Source organism: Scyliorhinus torazame, chromosome 8 (genome assembly GCF_047496885.1).
Source record: "Scyliorhinus torazame isolate Kashiwa2021f chromosome 8, sScyTor2.1, whole genome shotgun sequence".
Classification (NCBI taxonomy): Eukaryota; Metazoa; Chordata; class Chondrichthyes; order Carcharhiniformes; family Scyliorhinidae; genus Scyliorhinus; species Scyliorhinus torazame.
The window spans coordinates 116,446,230-116,471,476 of record NC_092714.1 but is presented as its reverse complement, the minus strand read 5'-3'; the positions used below and the strand labels follow the sequence as shown (position 1 = coordinate 116,471,476).

Sequence of the window (25,247 nt, the reverse complement as noted above, 5' to 3'; positions counted from 1 at the left end):
CTGTTTAAACAAAAGAAAATCTATACATTTTTTAAGTGTTCTATCAGCTTCTGTGGTTCAGTGCTTACTGGGAGCAGCCAAAAGAAACCAATTCATGAACAAGAGAACTTATGGTTAGGTCATGGTGGACTTGGTGAATTGTTCTGGGATGGCTTTGGGTAATTAATTTGGTCACATTCACTTAAACCAAATTCGCGAATGATGATAGATATATAAATGAGATGTACCAAACAGCCTACAACTGCATAGGTAAAAATATAAGAAAATTTGCAGAAAACATTTTCATTTTGGCAGTTTGTCTTATTGGAGTAGATGACCGTCAGGAACTATCATGCACACATACACAGAGCATTCAATTGGCATCGATGTTGCTGGAGGATAATATTCAAACCTTTTTCAGCCAGAAGAAAGCTTACCATTCATTTATCTACCAGTTGTGATGAAAAATCATTGACCCGAGGGAGAAGGCAGGGGAATGGAACTAGGCAAGTTGTTTATTCGGAGAGCCAGTACAGACACGATGGGCCAAATGGCCTCCTTCTGCACCAAAACAATTCTGTGATCTTGTGAAATGTTACCTCTATTTCTTTCTTACCATATGGTGACTGACATGTTGCCTTACAGCATTTTGTTTTATTTACCATTTCTATTATCTCTTCTGGTTCACTGTCATCTTCACACTCTAATGATTCTTCATCCGTACCATCTATATCATTGTCTTCATCATCGTTATCATCATCAACCTCATCGTTAGAAGTAGCACTTAAAGCTTCAAATGTGGAAGAAAAGGGAAAGGTGCTTAATATTACTTTTGAAAATGTAATTTGTTCACTCATGATGTTTAAGTGAATACAACCACGGGAGTAAAGAGAAATGTAACATAGAAACATCATATATAGTATTAGAAATTGTGAACATTCATTTGTAAGAGCTTTCCCCATATCAATTAGGGCAGCACGGTAGCACAAGTGGCTAGCCCTGTGGCTTCACAGCGCCAGGGTCCCAGGTTCGATTCCCCGCTGGGTCACTGTCTGTGCTGAGTCTGCACGTTCTCCCCGTGTCTGCGTGGGTTTCCTCCGGGTGCTCCGGTTTCCTCTCAGTCCAAAGATTTGCAGGTTAGGTGGATTGGCCATGATAAATTGCCCTTAGTGACCAAAAGATTAGGGGTTATTGGGATTACGGGGATAGGGTGGAAGTGAGGGCTTAAGTGGGTCGGTGCAGACTCGATGGGCCGAATGGCCTCCTTCTGCACTTTGTCCGATCTCGAAGCCAAGTTCTGACACCGGCGTCAAAAGTGGCGCGAGCCACTCCGGCATCAACGAGCCTCCAGGCCCAGGTATTCACCCCTTCCCAGGGGGCTAGTACGGCGCCGGAGTGGTGTTCGCTGCTCCAGCCGGCGCAGGTTCGCGCATTCGCGTGGGTTCCCGTCTCCCCGCCGGTCCCCGGCCAATATGGCAGAGCCCGCCTGCCAATCGGTAGGCCGTGCCAGGCACCCCCCCCCCAAATAGTCGGATCCCCCGCCCCCCACTAGGACGGCCCCCGCAGCCAGAACTCAGAGGTCCCGCTGGGTAGGCACTCGGCCCATCGAGGCGCGGAGAATCGCCGGGCGGGGGGGGGCGCTTTCAATGGTGACCGGCGCGGCAGCGGATCTCGCGGGCACCCGCGACTCGGCGGCGGAGAATCGGCGGGCCGGAGTGGCACGATTCTCGCGCCCCCTGCCGATTCGCTGACCTGGCGGGGGATCGGAGAGTCCCGGCCCTAGTGTTTCTTTCAGCTGGATATTTAGTAGGTTTTATGGGCGGCATGGTGGCACTGGGGTTAGCACTGCTGCCTCACAGCTCCAGGGTCCCGGGTTCAATTCGGCCTCGGGTGACTGCCTGTATGGAGTTTGCACTTTCTCCCCCTGTCTGCATGGGTTTATTCCGGGTGGTCCGGTTTCCTCCCACAGTCAAAAGACGTACGGGTTAGCTGGGTTGGCCATGCTAAATTGCCCGTTAGTATCCAACGGGTTAGGTGGGGTTGCTGGATTGTGGAGATACAACAAAGAAAATTACAGCACAGGAACAGGCCCTTCGGCCCTCCCAGCCTGCGCCGATCCAGACCCTTTATCTAAACCTGTCGCCTATTTTCCAAGGATCTACTTCCCTCTGTTCCCCACCCATTCATATATCTGTCTAGATGCATCTTAAATGATGCTATTGTGCCCGCCTCTACCACCTCCGCTGGCAAACCGTTCCTGGCACCCACCACCCTCTGCGTAAAAAACATTCAATGCACATCGCCCTTAAACGTTCCCCCTCTCACCTTGAAATTGTGACCCCTTGTAATTGACACCCCCACTCTTAGAAAAAGCTTGTTGCTATCCACCCTGTCCATACCTCTCATAATTTTGTAGACCTCAATCAGGTCCCCCCCTCAACCTCCGTCTTTCCAATGAAAACAATCCTAATCTACTCAACCTTTCTTCATAGCTAGCACCCTCCATGCCAGGCATCATCCTGGTAAACCTCCTCTGCACTCTCTCTAAAGCATCCACATCCTTCTGGTAAAGTGGCGACCAGTACTGCACGCAGTATTCCAAATGCGGCCTAACCAACGTCCTATACAACTGTAACATGACCTGCCGACTCTTGTACTCAATGCCCCGTCCGATGAAGGCAAGTATGCTGTATGCCTTCTTGACCACTCTATCGACCTGCGTTGCCACCTTCAGGGTACAATGGACCTGAACTCCCAGATCTCTCTGTACATCAATTTTCCCCAGGACTCTTCCATTGACCGTATAGTCCGCTCTTGAATTAGATCTTCCAAAATGCATCACCTCGCATTTGCCTGGATTGAACTCCATCTGCCATTTCTCTGCCCAACTCTCCAATCTATTTATATTTTGCTGTATTCTCTGACAGTCCTCCTCGCTATCTGCAACTCCACCAATCTTAGTATCATCTGCAAACTTGCTAATCAGACCACCTATACCTTCGTCCAGATCATTTATGTATATCACAAACAACAATGGCCCGAGCACGGATCCCTGTGGAACACCACTAGTCACCTTTCTCCATTTTGAGACACTCTCTTCCACCACTACTCTCTGTCTCCTGTTATGATTCAGTGACGTCAATACCTGCTTGTGACTCCGAAGAACTTGAAATATATGCATGTAATTCTGAGGACAGGCAGAGCTGACTTTTGCGAGCTACAGGATAGTCGCAGAATCTCTCTCTCCTGTGTGCACACAGTTTTTCCAAATTAAACAAAGTTTTACCAACACATGGTCGAGAACAGACTTTGAGGTCTGTCTTCCCTCCCACAGAACAAAGAAGATTCTTGAGAGATTTAATACATATGTATAATAATTATGGCACGTCTAGATAAGGTAGACAAAAGAAAGGTGCTTCCATTAGTTGACAGTACAACAGGGGGCACAGAATTAAGGTTTTGGACAACAGATGCAGGGGAATGTGAGGAGGAACTTCTTTCTTATAGTGAGTGGTAATAACCTGGAACTTACTGTCTAAGAGGGCAGTGGCAGCAGAGATGATAAATGATTTCAACAGGGGATTTGATGGGCACTTCAGTGGAACAAGCTTATAGGACTAAGGAGATAAGAGCACAGGAATGGGACTGATTAGATTGCTCTCGAGAGATGCATGGACTCAATGGGCTAAATGGCCTCCTTCTGTGTCATAATTTCTCTCTGATTTTTAAAAACTGAATACTCACAGTTTTCATCTTTCTCCTCCTTTTCATCCACAGGAAGACCTTTTAGCACCGAGTCAACACCTGGTAGCCGACAACGACGCTTCTTTTTCCCTTTGTTTTTCCTAATCACATGAAAGTTAGTACGAAACCAATCAATCCTTCATGAACATAGTCTACGAGGCAAGAGCATGAATAACTTCTAAAAAATATATATTTGCTGCAACACTGTCCAAAGATATAGACAGCACACACAAAAACTATTAAAAAAACTCAGCTACTTAAAATCGTCACTTCAAAAGTCTAAGAAAACAGTAAAATATTTGTATGAGTATATAGAGAGCAATGAAACAGTAACTTTAACTCTCAAACTGCATTTATTGCATATACCATTTTGCATTCATATTTATATACCAAGATGCCAATTAAGATTGTTCAATACTTTTATTCCAGCTGGGTACAGTTCAGCAGCAGCACAAAGAAAGCTACATAGATGAAGTGAACACTTGTACATATATTGCTGGATTTGGTTATAAATTGGGCAAGTTGCAAGTGGTCCATGGAACTCTTTTCACAGCACTGCAGATAGGAATCTCTGAGGCAACTTCAATCAATGGACCTTTGTGTACATGATGCACTGGATGTAGTTCCTGTCCGACATTGCAGCAGTTGCAATTTCTGTACAATTTTACTTCTGCTTGTGACATAAATGGTACCTCATTGACAATCATAGCACTCTTTGTATGAAAGCAATTCACATTGAATATTTCAGAAGACTCCTGTTGTGATTGCATTTTGACTTGAGCCACTAGAAGAGCACATTTACTCACCTTATAAACCTGTTCCTATTGGGACCCCATTCCATTTGTGCATTAGCTGTGCCCTGGCAGCATACTGTATTGACAATTAACACAATTTATTTGTTTCTCTAACTTCAGTTCATCAATCCTTTCGGCGAACCTCTGAAGAACGTCTTTCTTGCCAGATTTCAGATAAAATATTTCTGCATTTATCTGACCAAGCGGCCAAGAATTTTTATATAATAATTATTTTGTAAATACTTTGGGGTATGTAATGATGCTTACATCACGTAAATTATTCTTACATGCGAGCCACAGCTTTCTTGGCCAATTTACGCTGTAATCTGCGATTTTCATCCGTGTCACGAAGAACATGATCTTCTGCTGCCCATCTATCCCAGCTGGAGACAGGAGGATAAAGACAGGTAAAAATAAAAGGCAACAGAAAAAAAAAGAACTCAAATCAAAATAAAGCTTACAAAACCAAAATAAAGCCATTAACCCATTCAACAGCACAAATTCACTTTTTCAAAATGAAATTCTAACTAATTTGTCAGTGAAAGGGTTAAAAGCATACTTATGGAAAGGATTGACCTGCTAAAATCAAAAGCTTAAAACACCACAATATAGCAATATTTGAAATAAAAATTTTTGCAATATAGAAGTATGTAATCACCACCGTGTATGTAGTAAGCACAGGAAAATGGAATCCAAAAGGCCGACGTGTATTAAGGTTAAAGTGAATCGGGTCCTTGAATTTTCATTTCAAAAAGCAGCACGGGCTCAATTAAAAATACCAGGTGATGCCAAACATATTCTATTGTTGGCCTTTACTTGGCAGTGTGCTGTTCACAAAAAGAGAGTCTTGCGTCAATTGCTCTTTCCAGTTATGCAACATAATTGTCACACTTCAAAGGAACTATTGAAATATAGTCCTGGATCTTATTGATTTTATGGCCTTTTGCGTATAAATTAATTATGTAATGTCGTTATTTCTCTGTGTTCCGATGTACAAGATCACAAAATGGTGCTACAATATAAAAACCATGAGCAACCAGAAACATTGTTTTAAGAGAAAGACAGCAAATTGTACTGAGATGGTTCACAAGTACGATACACCATAAACAATTCATTCCTACCCACACTGAATTACTGACACAAATACAAAACAAAACATTTCCATCACGCAAAGTCCATTAATCGCCAGAGTTTACATAGGAAGCAACATTTTAAAAGTCTAACCAATAAAATGGATAAATGAATAATCAAACTTCATTAGAAATAATTGAAAATCTGCTATTCCCATCAACAGTTTATAAATTCTTTGAAAAAATAACATGCTATTTTTGAATTGTATACCCCCCCCCACACCCTCTTGTTTCACTGAAGTATTCAAATGAAACAGTTCCAGGTTAAGAGACTGCTGTTTTGTCAATCTTCTAAAAGGCAGAAGGACTGGTAAAATCCAACATTCTTATAATTAATGGCACCAATTCATCAAATCTCGACCAAACATTGTTCGTTGGTTGATGTCAAAAACATTACCGAAGAAACAAAAAGTGGATTTTACAGCCAATGTACTAAACTATCAGAAATCATGGAAATGTTTCTTCCTTTATTTATAACTCTGGTCCAAAACAGAAATTACAGGACTTTACAATCAATATATAGAGTAGATTCCAGGAAGGCCTGATTCTTATAACAATCTCAAATGTCAACCATCTGTTGGTAGACTACATTTCACTCTTTTTGATTAAAGTTCGCATTTACTTAAAAAATGGCTGCAATTGCCTCAAGTTGAGAACAGAATGAGCTTGCAATTAGATCTAAATATATGATGCTGGTTGTACATCGTCCTGGCAGCTTAGTTTTCAAACATGCAAAATACATGTATTTTCCCTAATGTAGGCAATATACAACTTTTAAAATGGATGAACACATGTTAAATAATGAAATATCAATCAGAATTTCAAAACAATCAGATTTATTTTGCCCTTGGATGGTACCGTAACAAATCTGTACATAAGAATACTATGACTTATCAGGATTGCGACTAAACAAACAGCAAGAGCTAGAATAAAAACCTTTGCATTTTTTAAAGAGTTAAAACAACAGTTTTAATTAAGGGTTATTAATAAAAGCAGAATAAAGTTAAATAATAAAGAAGTGCATGCCATAGATCTAAAAACATATAAATATTCAGTAAGACAGATCATATACTGAACAATGTGAAGTTCAAGACTGCAAGTAGTTTATTTTCAATTGACAATGAAAGTACCAGCAGAAGTATTTATTACGATTAAATCATAGTTTCTGCATCTGTTTAAACTAACGTTACAACCTCTCTCAACAAAGATTCTTTGAAGCTTTCAATAAAGTGAAACAGAAGTCGATATATGAAAAGTGACTAAAATACTGGACTCAAACAGTAGCAGTGAACTGGTCACTTCAAAATGGTATGTTTAGGGAGGTGATCAACTGGCAGATGTCAAAAGTACCTCAAAGTACTCTTTAGTTGAGTTTGAAAATAAAGTGCTCAGATGATCTGCATATTTAAATGATGGTCAAATGTATATGTAATGTCAAAAGCCATCTGTCCGCACCCTTTCAGTGATTTGCCCTTCCAGAAAGATAATTCATCTGTAGCATTGGTAAAGATGTGTCATTTAGATCTGAAACGTTAACTGTTTCGTCCACAGATGTTGCCAGAACTGCTGAGTTTACCCAGCATTTTCTGATTTATTTGTGTCACTCTTGGCGGATTGGTCATCTTCAAATTCTGATTTGAACTCTCCACAATCAGAGTAGATAGGGGAAAGTGAATAATTTTTGAATCTGTATGATGCACACACAAATTTACAGGCGCAACATTGGTGATGTATGAAATGAGGCAAGATTCAGGTTATGTCTATCTCTGATTACACAATTCCAAAGGCACAGGGACACTTGAAAGGGTGCAAAGATAGAAGGATAATTCCACATTGTTGAGTTCTGAACAGAAAATGAAAATAGCTTCATTCTCAGTAAAGATAACAAGGCAAGAATCATGAATCAAGGTAGAAACATCTTTATGACGACTCAGAAGCAAAAATCCAGCAGAAATAACACCAGCTAAATGGAAATAAAATATCTTCACTAAAAGTTAGAACTTGCCTACGATAAAGGAATGAAGAATCTGAATAGATTTACAGATAGTGAAGCAGTGTTAGAATACTGGATTGGATTAAGATACAAAGGTAGAACATCACCAAGGTCTTTTCACTTGCTACTCCTTTTATGCACAGTATACATCTAATGCCTTTCTTCTTCAGATCAACACAAAAGGATACTACATCCTTGAACATGCAAAATATCATGCAATAAATACAAGTGCTCATGGCAATAGCATAGCAATTTTTACCAACGCATAACTATACAAAGCATTAAGATTGGAGATAATGGGGATTTTCTGCAGTAAAATTAAGCATTGCTTTTCCCAGAACACAGAAAACACCAATCTTGGAATTGGTAAATATCAGACAAATACAAACAGAAATTAACAAAAGTTGGTGAAAATGTGATCAAATTCAACACATGGTAACTGATTTGGTTGAGTTTGTATGGTGGTGCATACAAAACTCTTGCCTAAAATATCGAGAACTAAAAAAAAAAGACAAGACCAGGCATCATCTAGCCACACCTCATTAGAACTTTCATATCTTCCAATATTGATGCAGAAACCAAATGAGTTATAATTGGAATTAGTTCAAAAAATCTGATTCAATTTGAATGGTGCTTAATTTTCCTGCTGATGTGATAGCTCTCTATTTCCATTTTTATATATCTTCCATCATTTCTCCAATTAAATCATTTTTTGCTTTATCCCTTTACATTTTAAAATATTATGACACAGGAACAGACAATTTTATGCACTAAATTTGCACTTTTTCTACCAGCCTTCTTGTCGAACCCAACTTCCTGTTTGATCCCTATACGCATATATATCTATTTTATGAAGCAACTAAAATTCCCTTCTAAAATATTTTATGGACTCTAATTCAACAATGGTATGGCTTACGCTGAGGTTGTCAAGTCTGAGGTGCAAATATTCTGTAAATCACCAACATATAGAGGCGGTGGCATAGTGGTATTGTCACTGGACTACTACACCAGAAACCCAGGGTAATGCTCTGGGGACCTGGGTTCGACCACTGCAGATGGTAAATTTGAATTCAATTTTAAAAATCTGGAATTAAAAGTCTAATGATGACCATGAAATTATTGTCGATTATTGTAAAAACCCATCTGGTTCACTAATGTCCTTTAGGGAAGGAAATGTGCCATCCTTACCTGATCTGGCCTACATGTGACTCCAGACCCACAGCAATGTGGCTGACTCTTAACTGCTCTCTCAAGGGCAATTAGGGATAGACAATAATTGCTGGCACATGACGAATAAAAAAAATATTTGCACACAACTGTTATAGACCTATCACCAGACCTAGCTAATTCACATCTAGCACTATCTGGCCTCAATCTACTGCCAAAATTCCATTATTCCAGAATAATTAGAAAAGCAAAGATAATCTCTGTTTTAATTCCGCCTATATCAACCATCTCCTTAAATTCCTCACCTTGACCCCCTTCAACTTCACTTCCAAAAAAATGTGAGCAATGTAACTCTTTATCAGCAAGATTCAGGCTCTGTTCAGCCACCATGCGACTTCCCCACTATTCCTTTCTTCACAGACAGGCAAAACCCGCACTCGTTCCAATCTTGTGTCCTTCTCTAATTCCTAGCTCATCTACCCTCACTGCCTTCAATTCAAGCTCAATTTGTCCATGAGGTCCAAACCATGCTCATTTCACCACATTCCCACTTAACCTTTTCCGTCCTGCTCCCCAATGCAAATTGATGTTGCAAATCCAGTGCCTTCTGTCAGACTGCATAAAAATCTGTAAACCGTCCTGGAAATGTTTCTGCAGTCCTAACTCAATAAGTTTTCACAATCTCCCACTGCAACTTTGATGAAAGATTGATGGAATCACCAGACTAACTGCCTAAAAGTTCATGCCATTTCATTGCAATTTCTAAATTAAACTGAGGGATTGATGAACCGCTGGAGAAATTCCTGTAGCTGTGCCCTTGAATCAGTGGAACATTTGACCCTTTCAGGCCTTGGTTGAAGTACTCTGTTCTCTGCTTTTACCAAGTTCATTCTGGTTTGATCATTTAATTTGATTTAAACTTGCCAGGAGCTAATTACGCATCCAGACAGATGTATGAAAAAGGATTAGTTTCTGAGAAATATAAAGAATTATCTTACCTTCTGTTCCAACCGTTAAAATGAATCAGATATTCTGGGATCTTTCGGCCTTTTTCATCTCTACCGACCTCTACATCAACAATCTATTATAAGAGATGATCAAATATTCAAAAATACATACAGCAGACTCCATACAACCATAGAATTTCTACAGTGCAGGAGGGCCGATTGAGTCTGACTGAACCTCTGTAAGAGCACCCTACCTAGGCCCACTATCCCACCCTATCCCTGTAACCCCATAACCTGCACATCTTTTATCACTAAGGGCAATTTATCATGGCCAATCCATCTAACCTGCACATCTTTGGACTGTGGGAGGAAACTCACGGAGCACCCAGAGCAAACCCATGCAGGCACGAAGAGAAAATACTCCACACCATCACCCAAGGCTGGAATTGAACCAGGGCCCCTGGCGCTGTGAGGCAGCAGTACTAACCAATGTGCCACATGTTCACAAATGGAAATAATTTCATTTTTACATCTGTAACTTGAAAGTTATAGATGTTAGAACTAACATCTTCTAACATCATGAACATGTCCATATCTCCCATTTACAGAGAAAGATTATTGGGCCTCTTTCTTATCGGTAAGTTTATTTTTTAATGAATCAAATCAATTCACCACATTTTGCTTGGAGTAAATGGAATCTGAATTTTACAGCAAAGTATGCCATCTAGCCCATCATACCAATGCTGGCTCTCGAAAAGCTATCCAATTAGTCTCCTTCACTGAACCAAATTTTTCAATTTTGTTTCAATATTTATCCACCTATTTTTAAAAGGATGGACTTGCTCAATTTTGTTGCATTTCATTGGCATACATGTTATTAACTATCATTTAGAAGTTGAGTAATTAGGCAAATGTCAAAATATCACCAGCCATTTGGACTGTGGCACCAAATTTGAGAACTAAGAGTATTATTATTTGGTTGCCACACATTTTCTTTGGAGACCTGGCCACCAGAAAAGTATATGCTGGATTTGATGACATAGGACAACTTACAGCTCCAGACAAAACCAGAGAACATAAGATTTAGTGGAAATTTATGTTGCTCTGTTGCTGATCTGCGTAGTTAAATGTGTAGCAACTCCTGGAGTTTAGTTTGAGGAACATCTTCTTGCCCCGTGACCTTTACCACGGTCTTATCAATTAAAAAAAATATATTTTTATTCAACTTTTTCAATTTTGTACATTACATTGTACTCTCCCCTGAATCCTCCACCCAGCTTTGGCCTGTAAAAAGGCAAATGGCATATGGTACCTGACCATTGACTACAGAAAGGCAAACCTGCGTATTGGTAAAAAAGCTTCTTTGGTGGCTGACCCGTCCACCATTTTAATGGCCAAATCAGAACTGGAGTGGTTTTCAATCATCGACATGGCTTATGGTCAGCACCACTAGCACAGAGGTGCAACCATGGTTTGCCTTTACAATTCAACAGCAACAGTACACCTGGACAAGACTACCACAGGGTTTTCATAACAGCCCTACTGTGTTTCACATGGCCGTACAGAACCATTTGAGGGACCTGCCTTAATTGCCCTCCACTATTATCCAGTATGTCGATGACATTCTATTGGCCACTATTGAAGTAGAGGATCATGAGAGAGACTTGCATGTTCTTCTGAACCATCCCAGCCAGAGAAGACATAAAGCCAACATGGCCAAAACACAAACTGCCAAACATGAGGTTGTCCACTTAGGCCAGATTTTGATGGGCAAAAGAGAACTTACCCAGGATAGAACAGCGGCACTTCAGGCTGCCAAAGAGCCCACCACTGTCGAAGAACTGAGATCTTTTTGGGGTTTGTGTAACTTTTAACAGAAATTGGATTGATTCATACACACAGTTGGCACAAGCATTAAATGACTCTTTGAAGGAAAATCGGAAATCAAAAGGAGGCCATCCCGGCCAGAAAAGCTACAGCTAGCCACACAGCTAAGGTTCTATGCAACGACTCTCTTCCCAGATGGGGAGTACCAACTAGCATAATCTCAGACAACGGAACCCACTTTACAGGTGCTGTTTGCAAAGAAGTTTGTAAGCTATTGGATATCCAGTGAGAGCTACATTGCCCTTATCACCCACAATCATCAGGACAAGTGGAATGTATGAACCAGACTCTGAAAGAACGGTTATCAAAGTATCACCAAGAAGGGATGCCATGGCCTCAAGCCTTACCTTAGTCCTGTGCAGCATCAGAGTAACACCAAACAGAACCATGGGCTTGAGTCCATTTGAAGTAATTACTGCAGGCCCATGTCCTTGCCAGGAACTATTGCCTTATGAAAAGCTGATTGTCATTTGATGAGTGATGCATTACTCAAATATTGGCAGAACCTAACAAATGCCATCGGTTCTGCATCAGCAGCATGGGGTGACCTTCCCGAAGGCGGGCACGACCCTGTGCCAGGAGCAAACGTCTACGTGAAGAAACTGCAGAAGGAGCCATTGGGGTCCAAGTGGGAGGACCCTATCAGGCGCTTCTCACAACCCATGTGGCTGTGAAGGTCCAAGGAATGAAATCCTGGATCCATGCCTCACATGTTAAACTTTGATTTTTGGTTGTCTTTTTAATTTAACAGACCATGGCCAACCCACAAAGGCTCGCAAGGAGTCAAATGATAATGCTTTTCTTTATATGTCCATGGTGTATGCCAAAGATTTCAATGTTTCCAATTGTTGGGTATGCATTGCTATTCTCACCCACTCAGTGGAAACTATTCCTTTTTGTCTCTTCCTTTTAGTACTTCTGAAACAGCAGAATGGTACATTTTCCAAGGCACCGCCTATTCTTCCCAAGATCGAGAGGGAGCCACCAAATGTAGGGGAACCAGATCCTGGGTCTTTCTGAGAAAGAGGGCTCAGTTGTGGAGAATTGCGGGTTACCCACTGACTACCTTTTCAGGGTGGTACCAGCCCAACCAAGACAGGGACCAGAATCCTCCATATATAAACCTCACAACCACCTGCATTCAGAAGGGTCCATATGTTTCACAAGTCAACACCCTAAGGGACTGGAGATGGGATATAGTAATTGCACCCACTATTTTAACGCAAGTAGAGCTGACAGATGTACTCCAGCGTTAATAGAGGCCGCTCTTGGTTCTTCCCCACTAACAGGCCTACACAATTCTATCGGCAGTGAGAATTTCTCAGACCGCTGGTACCCAGAGGATGTTGTTCACTTTACTTCCTTTGATGGTACTTATTTTGTTTGTGACCACAGAGCCCATCATTGGCTTCCATGTTTTTGGTCAGGATCATGTTATAGGCAGTATGTGGTACCCGCTAGTCGTCATTCCCCTTCTCTATTAGAGGTGGCAGAGGTAAGAAGTAAATGTGCCATTACTGTACATGATAGGTTTCTCGCTCTTTTTATGGGGATGCCATGGGAGCCAAAGAGTTTAATAAAATGGCAGCTATCATAGAAAAGGTAGCTAATGTTGCCTCCAGACTCCTGTTCAAGATTTCCGCTGAAATGCGAGCTATCCGTACTATGGCCTTGCAAAATCGAATGGCTCTTGATTATATTCTCGCCGAAAGAGGTGGGACATGTGCCTTGATTGGGTCAGTGTTAACTGTTTGAACAAATCAGGAGGTCTCAGCTGAGAATTAGAAACCAATGAGAGTAAATGAGGGATTAAACTAGAAATAAGAATTTCTTTAAGAGTAGGACCTCATGGTCGAGGTCTTGTTCCTGAATTCCTGCATTCCCGAGTTCTTTAATCATCTATCTGTTTGTTTGTTTGTTTGTGTTCAAGATGATTTCCTTATGTCTTTATGTCTTATGCTTACATTCCAGATAGCTCTGAAGAAATCACTGATTTGACAAAACACATCCAGAAGGAGGTTGAAAAACTTAAGCAACCCGAGACCAGCACCTTTTGGAGTTGGGCTACTGGGTGGCTAGGGTCCTTGGGAGCTTCAAAAAGGGGGGGGGGGGGGAAAACTGATAGAGTATTAATTTATTCATAGTTTTAGGCGCGAATTGAATGCATGTAGCAAAGAGGTAAAAATTATTAAAAGTGCCTTGACTGGGAATCCAGACATTGTTCCAGTCAATGTTTCACATGATGAATTCCAGTGTATTTAGCAATCGGAATGTATCAAATAAACAGTTACAGCAAGGTCTCTAGGCCGGGCTGTGGCGTAAAAATCATATCTCATAATTTTCCTAAGACTACGCACGTAGATGCTGAGCCAGTCTTGATAGGCACCAGTCAATCTTAAATAATGTCCAATGTTTGATTAATAAATCATCCTTTAAGTAACAGACATCCATTTGACCAAATCAAGAGGTCTCCGCTGAAAATTAGAAACCAATGAGAGTTAATGAGGGATTAAACTAGAGATAAGAATTCCCTTAAGAGTAGGACCTCGTGGTCGAGGTCTTGTTCCTGAATTCCTGCATTCCCGAGTTCTTGAATCGTCTATCTGTTCGTTTGTGTTTAAAATGATTTCCTTATGTCTTTATGATTTATGCTTTTTTTGCCATGAGTTCGACCCTTTTATGTATCGTTTGGTATTTCATTTTTAAAGTTTTGATTCAGTTCTTAACCAAGTTTATTCAAGTGAATAATTAGCAATAAATCATATTTTGATACCTCCAATCAACCGGACTATCGACTCTTATTAGAAGATAAAATAAGAGCCCCAACACAGCCAACCTTGCACATGATGACATTGCATTCACCTCACGCAGAATCTCTTACCACACCCTTCCTTCTCCCACTTGGCCTTAACCCCCTCCAAGTATACTCTTTCCTCCATAAGCCTCCCATAAACCCCCAAGGTTTTCCCCTCCTCTGTCCCTGCCATTGACAAAACCCTTTCCAACAACAAGGAAGGGGGCACCATCGAGAAGGTTGGAAAGATCTTTGCAAAGTCACGCACCTGTAAATATCTAAATGTATCCACCCATGAAAGTCCAAATTTCTCAGCTAACATCTCAAAGCTCGCAAACCGGCCTTCCAAAAACAAATCCTTCATCACAGCAACCCACTTCTCCTCCCTTCTCCTAAACATAGCGTCCAACTTCGCCGGCTCGAACATGGGCACAAACCGGCACTAACTTCGATACCATCCCCAATTTGAAGTGCTGCTGAAATTGTCTCCATATCTTCGGTATGGAGGCCACCATCTGATTCCCTGAGTATGTCCCGGGAAAAAAAGATAGAGAAGCCCTTCGCTCCGATCCCCACACCAACCCAGCACCTTCTCAGCATTCGCCGCCCAATAATAAATCAGACTTGTCCCCCTACTGTTGACTCCTCTGAAGCCTCATCTTCCTAATCCTGACTACTTTTCCCACCCAAATGAAGATAGGAATCAATCTCTCCACTCTCCCAAAAAAGGAAATTTGCTTAAAAACTGGCAAACACTGAAATAAAAGCAGAAAACGCGGCAGGATATTCATTTTCATCGACTGAATTCTGCCAGCCAAGGATGGAGGGAGGCTGTCCCACCTCTGTAAGTCCACTTTCACCCTATTCACTCGGCTGGTGAAATCCAATTTCAGAAGCTGGGCTCAATCACTGGCCACCTGCCCCCATAAATATCTAAATTGGAACCTGTAAGGCGAAACGGCAACACCTTCAGATTGTCCCCCCTCCGGCAGAATTACCAGGAATCACTCACTTTTCTCCCAATTCAATTTATACCCGAAAAAGCCCCAAACCGTTTCAGCAGTGCCATGATATCACCCTTTGTGAGATCAGATCCGTTACATATAAAGACCATCAGCATCAGGACACCATGTGTTCATTCAGCCACCACCCCCCCTTACTAACTCTCTCCAACTATCCGGAGAATTGCCAACGCGAACAAGAGGTGGGACATAGGGCATCTTTGCCTCATTTCCCTTTGCAGCTAAAAATATCCCGAGCTCACATTGTTTGTACGAACACTAGCATTAGGTGCCTTACATAATAACGGAACCCACGCCACAAAACTTCGACCCTACCCAAAAACGTTCCAGCACTGCAAATATCCCCATTCTACCCTATCAAAGGCCTTCTCAGCATCCAATGTCACAATGAGTTCCTGTTCCCTCCCTTCCACCGGGGACAACACCACATTCAAAAGTTGCCTCACATTGGACGTCAAGCGCCTACCCTTTGCAAAGCTCATTTGGTCTTCCCCAATCACCCAACATCTTATCCAAAATCTTAGCATCTACATTTAATAGCGAAATCAGGATTTCCACCGGGTCCTTGTCCTTCTTTAGCAGAAACGAAATGGACGCTTGCATCATTGTCTCCAGAAGAGATCCCCGAACCACCAAGTTCTCAAAACATCTCCACCAGCAGATCAGCAATTTTTAAAATAAAACTCCACCCGGGACCCATCTGGCCCCGGCACTTTACCCGTCTGCATTCGCCCAATTGCTGTTCTGACCTCATCCATCCCTTCTTGATTATCCTCCTCAACCTTGGGACACTCCAAACCCTCCAAAAACCTCAACATGTCATACTCCTCCTCTGGTGGCTCCGACCTATAAAGCGTCCGATAGAACGCCTCAAATATCCCATTAACCTTATCCGTCGCCGACACTAATCTACCATCCAAGTCCGTACAATCTCCCAGGAAGCTGCCAGTCAAACTGGGTAAGCAGCAAAATATAAACAGAAAATGTTGAACAGACTATTGATGAAGAAGGGCCTTACCCAAAACATTTATGGCCCAGAATTCACTGAACTCAATGTTATTAATATGCAAATAGCCAGTAACTTGTGGCGGCAAGGAAGTGATATCAGTGAGCTTCGCAAAAACAGCATCTCACTGTTAATGTTCCTGTGAGTTATGTGCTATTGGTGTATTTACATATTAATTGCCCATTAAACTCACCATAGAAAATTAAGTATAGTAATTAATCTCAAAGTACCCTTGTAATGACATTATAATTGTCCGACTGTCAAACACCATTGCCCAGAATGTGAACAACTAAAAGCATGGAATCTCATCCCTTCACTTCCAAGTTGTGGATTGTTTCAGGAGATTGCATTTTTCAAGTAAATTGTAAAAGTTCTTATCTTTTTCCCTCTCTTACTTCAACCTTCATATCCCTCTATTTCTGTACCCGATTTGACATTAAATTCACCGCCCCCCACTCTTCCCTGTTTATCTCTCAATCCTTAAATCACATCAATAAACAACATAATCGCTGGTTACCACATTCACTCAGATCAAAAATGCCTTATTTCCATTACTGTGGCCATTTTAAGCTCATTTTTCCAGAAAACTTGTGGGAAACATTTGGCAAATTGCATCCTGTGGGGCAAACTGAGACACCCTGCTTGCTGATCCAACTTGCCAATTCTCTCCACAGATGTTGACTGGCTTGCTATTTATTTACAGCAATTTCCAATTTTTGCTCATGGAGTTGGTGGGGGGGGGGGGGGGGGGGGGGGAGAGAGAGAGAGAGAGAGAGAGTGTCAACTTCAAAGAGAAACAGCCCAGAAATCGAATAACCAAAATTCTTGAACAGATTTTTTGATGTGTGCGTGTTATGCATTCTGTGACAGAAAATGAAATAGGAGGAGCAAGAACTATCATTGTTTCTTGAGAATAGTGATCACCGAGGTCACAGGCAAGCAAAGCCAAATTTCAGTGACAGTCTTCCAAGATCTCACCCATTAACCACTCTATGTGAACAGTTCTAATCTAATCTTCTCGACTCAATCTTGTACCAAATTTCCCAATACCTCACTGACAATATGTCCCATGTATATCACACTAATATCTGACCCAATTCCTCAACTTCAATCAATTATACCTCCCAATTCTCATCCCCATCCTGAGATTGCCCCCGCCCGTGATCTCAAATCCTTACGCTCCCAACAACCCCCACTTGGGAACTCACCCACAATCCCGTCCAAGGATTTCAGCCCAATTCCCCCGCCCCGATTTTCGAATCCCATCCCGGGATCTGGGGCCCAATCCCCCCCACACTGATCTCGATCCCAATTCCTCCCTCCCACAGTCCCTTCTGCCCGATCCAGGCCCCAGTCCCTCCCTCCCGGTCTCACCCCCAATCCTTCCTCCCTCCCCAATCATGCCCCCAATCCCATTCCCCCCCCCCCCCGCTGATCTCGCCCCCAATTCCTCCCTGCCAGTCTCTCTCACAATCCCTCCAGACCAATTCCAGCCCCAGTCCCTCCCTCCCGGTCTCAGAGAACATAGAACATACAGTGCAGAAGGAGGCCATTCGTGTCACACGGGAGGGTTTAAACTAGTATGGCAGGGGGGTGGGCACGGGAGCAATAGGTCAGAAGGTGAGAGCATTGAGGGAGAACTAGGGAATAGGGACAGTGTGGCTCTGAGGCAGAGCAGACGGGGAGAAGTTGCTGAACACAGCGGGTCTGGTGGCCTGAAGTGCATTTGTTTTAATGCAAGGAGCATTACGGGTAAGGCAGATGAACTTAGAGCTTGGATTACTACTTGGAACTATGATGTTGTTGCCATTACAGAGACCTGGTTGAGGGAAGGGCAGGATTGGCAGCTAAACGTTCCAGGATTTAGATGTTTCAGGCGGGATAGAGGGGGATGTAAAAGGGGAGGTGGAGTTGCGCTACTTGTTCGGGAGAATATCACAGCTATACTGCGAGAGGACACCTCAGAGGGCAGTGAGGCTATATGGGTAGAGATCAGGAATAAGAAGGGTGCAGTCACAATGTTGGGGGTATACTACAGGCCTCCCAACAGCCAGTGGGAGATAGAGGAGCAGATAGGTAGACAGATTTTGGAAAAGAGTAAAAACAACAGGGTTGTGGTGATGGGAGACTTCAACTTCCCCAATATTGACTGGGACTCACTTAGTGCCAGGGGCTTAGACGGGGCGGAGTTTGTAAGGAGCATCTAGGAGGGCTTCTTAAAACAATATGTAAACAGTCCAACTAGGGAAGGGGCGGTACTGGACCTGGTATTGGGGAATGAGCCCGGCCAGGTGGTAGATGTTTCAGTAGGGGAGCATTTCGGTAACAGTGACCACAATTCAGTAAGTTTTAAAGTATTGGTGGACAAGGATAAGAGTGGTCTGAGGATGAATGTGCTAAATTGGGGGAAGGCTAATTATAACAATATTAGGCAGGAACTGAAGAACATAGATTGGGGGCGGATGTTTGAGGGCAAATCAACATCTGACATGTGGGAGGCTTTCAAGTGTCAGTTGAAAGGAATACAGGACCAGCATGTTCCTGTGAGGAAGAAAGATAAATACGGCAATTTTCGGGAACCTTGGATGACGCGTGATATTGTAGGCCTCGTCAAAAAGAAAAAGGAGGCATTTGTCAGGGCTAAAAGGCTGGGAACAGACGAAGCCTGTGTGGCATATAAGGAAAGTAGGAAGGAACTTAAGCAAGTAGTCAGGAGGGCTAGAAGGGGTCACGAAAAGTCATTAGCAAATAGGGTTAAGGAAAATCCCAAGGCTTTTTACACGTACATAAAAAGCAAGAGGGTAGCCAGGGAAAGGGTTGGCCCACTGAAGGATAGGCAAGGGAATCTATGTGTGGAGCCAGAGGAAATGGGCGAGGTACTAAATGAATACTTTGCATCAGTATTCACCAAAGAGAAGGAATTGGTAGATGTTGAGTCTGGAGAAGGGGGTGTAGATAGCCTGGGTCACATTGAGATCCAAAAAGACGAGGTGTTGGGTGTCTTAAAAATATTAAGGTAGATAAGTCCCCAGGGCCTGATGGGATCTACCCCAGAATACTGAAGGAGGCTGGAGAGGAAATTGCTGAGGCCTTGACAGAAATCTTTGGATCCTCGCTGTCTTCAGGGGATGTCCCGGAGGACTGGAGAATAGCCAATGTTGTTCCTCTGTTTAAGAAGGGTAGCAAGGATAATCCCGGGAACTACAGGCCGGTGAGCCTTACTTCAGTGGTAGGGAAATTACTGGAGAGAATTCTTAGAGACAGGATCTACTCCCATTTGGAAGCAAATGGACGTATTAGTGAGAGGCAGCACGGTTTTGTGAAGGGGAGGTCGTGTCTCACTAACTTGATAGAGTTTTTCGAGGAGGTCACTAAGATGATTGATGCAGGTAGGGCAGTAGATGTTGTCTATATGGACTTCAGTAAGGCCTTTGACAAGGTCCCTCATGGTAGACTAGTACAAAAGGTGAAGTCACACGGGATCAGGGGTGAGCTGGCAAGATGGATACAGAACTGGCTAGGTCATAGAAGGCAGAGAGTAGCAATGGAAGGATGCTTTTCTAATTGGAGGGCTGTGACCAGTGGTGTTCCACAGGGATCAGTGCTGGGACCTTTGCTCTTTGTAGTAAGTTTGCAGACGACACAAAGGTTGGTGGAATTGCGGATAGCGATGAGGACTGTCTGAGGATACAGCAGGATTTAGATTGTCTGGAGACTTGGGCGGAGAGATGGCAGATGGAGTTTAATCCGGACAAATGTGAGGTAATGCATTTTGGAAGGTCTAATGCAGGTAGGGAATATACAGTGAATGGTAGAACCCTCAAGAGTATTGAAAGTCAAAGAGATCTAGGAGTACAGGTCCACAGGTCATTGAAAGGGGCAACACAGGTGGAGAAGGTAGTCAAGAAGGCATACGGCATGCTTGCCTTCATTGGCCGGGGCATTGAGTATAAGAATTGGCAAGTCATGTTGCAGCTGTATAGAACCTTAGTTAGGCCACACTTGGAGTATAGTGTTCAATTCTGGTCGCCACACTACCAGAAGGATGTGGAGGCTTTAGAGAGGGTGCAGAAGAGATTTACCAGAATGTTGCCTGGTATGGAGGGCATAAGCTATGAGGAGCGATTGAATAAACTCGGTTTGTTCTCACTGGAACGAAGGAGGTTGAGGGGAGACCTGATAGAGGTATAGAAAATTATGAGGGGCATAGACAGAGTGGATAGTCAGAGGCTTTTCCCCAGGGTAGAGGGGTCAATTACTAGGGGGCATAGGTTTAAGGTGAGAGGGGCAAGGTTTAGAGTAGATGTACGAGGCAAGTTTTTTACGCAGAGGGTAGTGGGTACCTGGAACTCGCTACCGGAGGAGGTAGTGGAAGCAGGGACGATAGGGACATTTAAGGGGCATCTTGACAAATATATGAATAGGATGGGAATAGAAGGATACGGACCCAGGAAGTGTAGAAGATTGTAGTTTAGTCGGGCAGTATGGTCGGCACGGGCTTGGAGGGCCGAAGGGCCTGTTCCTGTGCTGTACATTTCTTTGTTCTTTGAGTCTGCACCGACCCACTTAAGCCCTCACTTCCACCCTATCGCCGTAACCCAATAACCCCTCCTAACCTTTTTGGTCATTAAGGGCAATTTATCATGGCCAATCCACCTAACCAGCACATCTTTGGAGTGTGGGAGGAAACCGGAGCGCCCGGAGGAAACCCACGCAGATGCGGGGAGAACGTGCAGACTCCGCACAGACAGTGACCCAGGGGGGAATCTAACCTGGGACCCTGCCGCTGTGAAGCCACAATGCTATCCACTTGTTACCGTGCTGCCCCAATCCATCCCTCCCGGTCTCGCCCCCAATCCTTCCTCCCTACCCGATCATGCCCCCAATCCTACCCCTGATCTTGCACCCAATCCCACCCCTGATCTCGCCCCCAATCCCACTCACTCCCTGATAAACTCATCCTTCCCTAAAATCACTCCCTTCATCCCTCCCCCCCGATATCACACCCCCATCCCTCCCCATCTCACTGCCCCTCATCCCTCCCCATCTCACTGCCCCTCATCCCTCCCCCATCCTTCCCCCGATCTTTCTCTCCCCGGATCTCTTTCCCCATCCCCACCCCTGATCTCGCTCTCCATCCCCACCCCTGATCTCGCTCCCCATCCCCACCCCTGATCTCGCTCCCCATCCCCACCCCTGATCTCGCTCCCCATCCCCACCCCTGATCTCGCTCCCCATCCCCACCCCTGATCTCGCCCCCCCATCCCCACCCCTGATCTCGCCCCCCCCATCCCCACCCCTGATCTCGCTCACCATCCCCACCCCTGATCTCGCCCCCAATCCCACTCACTTCGATAAACTCCCTCCATCCCTCTCCCCCCCCCCCCCCCCGATCTCATTACCCCGGCTCTCCAAGACTGATTTTCGGCGTTATCGGGTAATCTCTGCGTCCATCAATGAACCAGGAGCGGATACCTTGGCATCGTATAAAACTTTGGCCTTTGTCGGGTCTGGCTCGAAGCAGAGGACTCGTTCTCCTTTCCGAAATTTAAATTTCATTCCCCGAGTGTTCATTTGGTCATGATGGAGCAGGGGGAGGATAAGGGGGTGGGGGGGAGGAGGGGGTGGGAAGAGAGGCGAGACCGTTAACGCTTTCACCGCCACTACTCGGCCGCACTCTGCGCTTCCACTCAGCAGTCGGAGACAGGCACCCGGCCGGGCAGCTATTCACACACAGGCCGCCACACCCGGCCTGACAGGGGGCCTCGCAATGACCGTTAGTACAGGGTGGATTCAAATCGTCGACGTCTGTCTATTGCAGCAATATGTTGGTGGGGAAGGATTTTACTGAGGAGAAGGAGCAGCACACAGAGTAAATGTTCACTTTATAATGACGATTTTGGAGGCAAAGGACCGTTTGCAGTGTGTTCTGGGGGTTGTAGTCTTCCGGTGCCTTAATCTCGAAGCCGATTGGCTGATACTTGCTGAACGACAGTCCCTAGAACCCCGTGCGCACAGGCAACTTCCTGTCCCTCAGGCTGAGCCGGAGATGGTGAAAAGTCAGCTTTGGGAAGTGCAAAGGAATTCGCTCGCCAATAAAGCTGTCCATTTGAAAAAATTAACAGACTATCAAATCTTTCCTTCTTACCTGCCAACTATGGGCGGCAAGGTGGCACAGTGGTTAGCATTGCTGCCTCACAATGACAGGGACCTGGGTTCAATTCCAACCTTGGGTAAATGTGTTGAGATTGCACACTTACACCGTCTTCGTGGGTTTCACCTGGGTGCTCCAGTTTCCTCCCACAGGGTAAATTGTCCATCGTGTCCAAAAATAAAGGTCAGGCAAAGTTACGGCGATAGGGTGGACTAGTGGGCCAAGGGAGGGTACTCTTTCAGAGGGTGGGTGTATGGCCTGGACTGTAGGGATTCTATGAACTAGCCAGCCTGCTCCATAGCCAAGGGGCCATTTAAGATCATCAGATTAGAAAATGGTAGCACAGAATCAGATCAGACACAATCATTATTCTTGGGAGATTGTAGTAATAGAACATAGAATTTACGGTGCAGAAGGACGCCATTCAGCCCATGGAAAGAGCACTTTACCCAAGCCCACACCTCCACCCTATCCCCACACCTCCATCCTATCCCCGTAACCCCATCTAACCTTTTTTGGACACGAAGGGCAATTTAGCACAGCCAATCCACCTAACCTGCATATCTTTGGACTGTGGGAGGAAACCGGAGTACTCAGAGAAAACCCAAGAAGACACGGAGAGAACGTGCAGACTTGGCACAGACAGCGATCCAAGCCAGGAATCGATCCTAGGATTCTGAAGCTGTGAAGCAACCCTGCTAACCACTGTGCTACCGTGTTATAGTGTTTATCATGTGAGAAACACCGCTCACTTAATAAAAGATTTACACTTAGTCAAATTCTGAAGAAGTATTTATTATCGATCTTGCAAGAGCGGGTGCCTCCAGTAAGCAATAGCAGACACAAAGAATTCACATAGCATCACTTTGTTATATATAATCCATGAAAATACAATCCGTGGGAAACCATCCCTGAGAAACACATCCCACACACTACAGACAGGGCAGTTCCCTTATTTCTTCTCTCCATTACACAGTGATTTGGCAGTTAAAGATAAGAATGAGGCCCTTTGCTTGCACCTGCTATCTCCCCCTTGCTTAGCAAGTTCTGTTGTGCATTCCGTTCTTCCCCGAAGGTCATTCTGGTACATCGTTATAATAATTCGCTCACTATAGCTTACTCAGAACTTGACATGTTAATTTTCCCATAATGCTTCATTGTTGACATCTTAATTGTGAACCAGAGTATATACATGTAAAAACAACACAAAAACAACACAGAATGTTCATTTCTCACAAATCCCCATTTTTTTTCTTTTTACTGTTGTTGCTTTTTACACTTCGTAGCCTCCTCTAACCTACCCCAAAATTGTCCAACATCCTCTCAACTTCCCTTTCTATGGGGCCGTCCCCCCCTTCATTCTCCCCACTTTCTAGTAGGCAAATGGTATCCTGACCCAGGGGCATCTGCTTGGTCAAGGCTGTTTCAATGAGCCTCTGCACCAAGCCTCTTACACACGGGATGATGCAGCAGCCTATTGCCGCCAATGCTCCTATCACCACGATGATGGAGGTGAGGATGGATACAATTAACCCTTTCCATTTCCCAAACAATGATTCAAGCCACCCAGTCATGGATGTGTCTGCCCCTGAATTGTGTGCCATTTCCACAGCCAGAGTGGTTAACCCTTGTAGCGCACGGGTAATCGATCCGTCGGGTGCCGTGTTGTTGGGGATAAACGTGCAACACTGTCCTTTGAGCATAACGCATACACCACCTTTCTTTGCCAAAATCATATCCAGAGCCAATCTATTCTCCCAGGCCATTCTACTGGTTGCATCCAGTTGTTCTGCTATGCCCTTCACGGCATCCCTGGTATAATTGATGAACCTCTGTTGATTATAGTATATATAGTTTATCCAATCCACATTCTTATTGATCGTAACCCACCAGAAGAGGGACTCGAACCCAGCTGCAATCTGATTTCGGGCTTTGAACTCATCTGGTACTCCTCTGGGAATGCCAACGGAGTCCAGGTAAATCCTGTCATCAAATGAGGTAGGTATGCCCCGTTTAGATCGTCCCCCTTTTACACTCCCGCTCTCCTCTTGTCTTTCATAGGCTATACTGAACGGAATGGCGAGCTGAACTAATGCGCATCTCCCTTTCCATTGGGGGGGGGGGGGGGTAGAGTGAGTCTTAGAATCATTCCTCCGCAATACCACCATATATCCGCACGTGGTATTTTTAGTGATGAGTAATTGCCCTGGGTGGTCACGTTCTTAGTCTCAATACAAGTCTTGAGGTCTCTCATATCTTTACTTAGCCCCGTATCAGAACGACTTATACACGATTTGTGATGCGTCACGGTAACCAAGAAGGAGGGAGGGTTTGCTGATAGTTTCTTATTAACAGGAGGAAACATCAGAGATAGGGCAGTGCAGGTCTTGTTGCCCCAGGCTGTCGCATCTTGGTACACAGGGCCATCATACATTCCATGCTCCCTCTATTTTCTGTCCACCCCAGTGGAAAGGGCTCCATATGGGCCTGCGGTCTACCTGATGCGCAAGCATAACAATTGTCTTTCTTCAGCATCTGGGCCGAATACCTCACCCACTCATTCCATGCATTCTGTTCCTCATAGCCGGTCTCTATCTCAAAGGCTTGCTCTAAATCTTTTACTTCAATTA

General features: G+C 44.0%; 1 protein-coding gene across 6 annotated transcripts in view; it reads right to left on the bottom strand.

The window, feature by feature from the left end:
- Positions 1–22,098, bottom strand: part of LOC140428064 (MSL complex subunit 3-like) — a 65,572-nt gene extending 43,474 nt beyond the window's left edge. The window contains exons 1-5 of one of the 6 annotated variants that reach the window (XM_072514075.1): positions 21,939–22,098; positions 9,806–9,888; positions 4,805–4,900; positions 3,724–3,824; positions 642–769 (exon numbers count right to left, since the gene is read on the bottom strand). In XM_072514075.1, the coding sequence (XP_072370176.1) occupies positions 642–769; positions 3,724–3,824; positions 4,805–4,900; positions 9,806–9,888; positions 21,939–22,037 (507 nt within the window). In that variant the 5' untranslated portion in view covers positions 22,038–22,098. Of the gene's footprint in view, positions 1–641; positions 770–3,723; positions 3,825–4,529; positions 4,698–4,784; positions 4,901–9,805; positions 9,889–21,865 lie in introns of those variants that run through there. The other 5 variants (XM_072514074.1, XM_072514080.1, XM_072514076.1 and 2 more) reach the window with 5 other exon arrangements.
- Between the last annotated feature and the right edge of the window lie 3,149 nt (positions 22,099–25,247).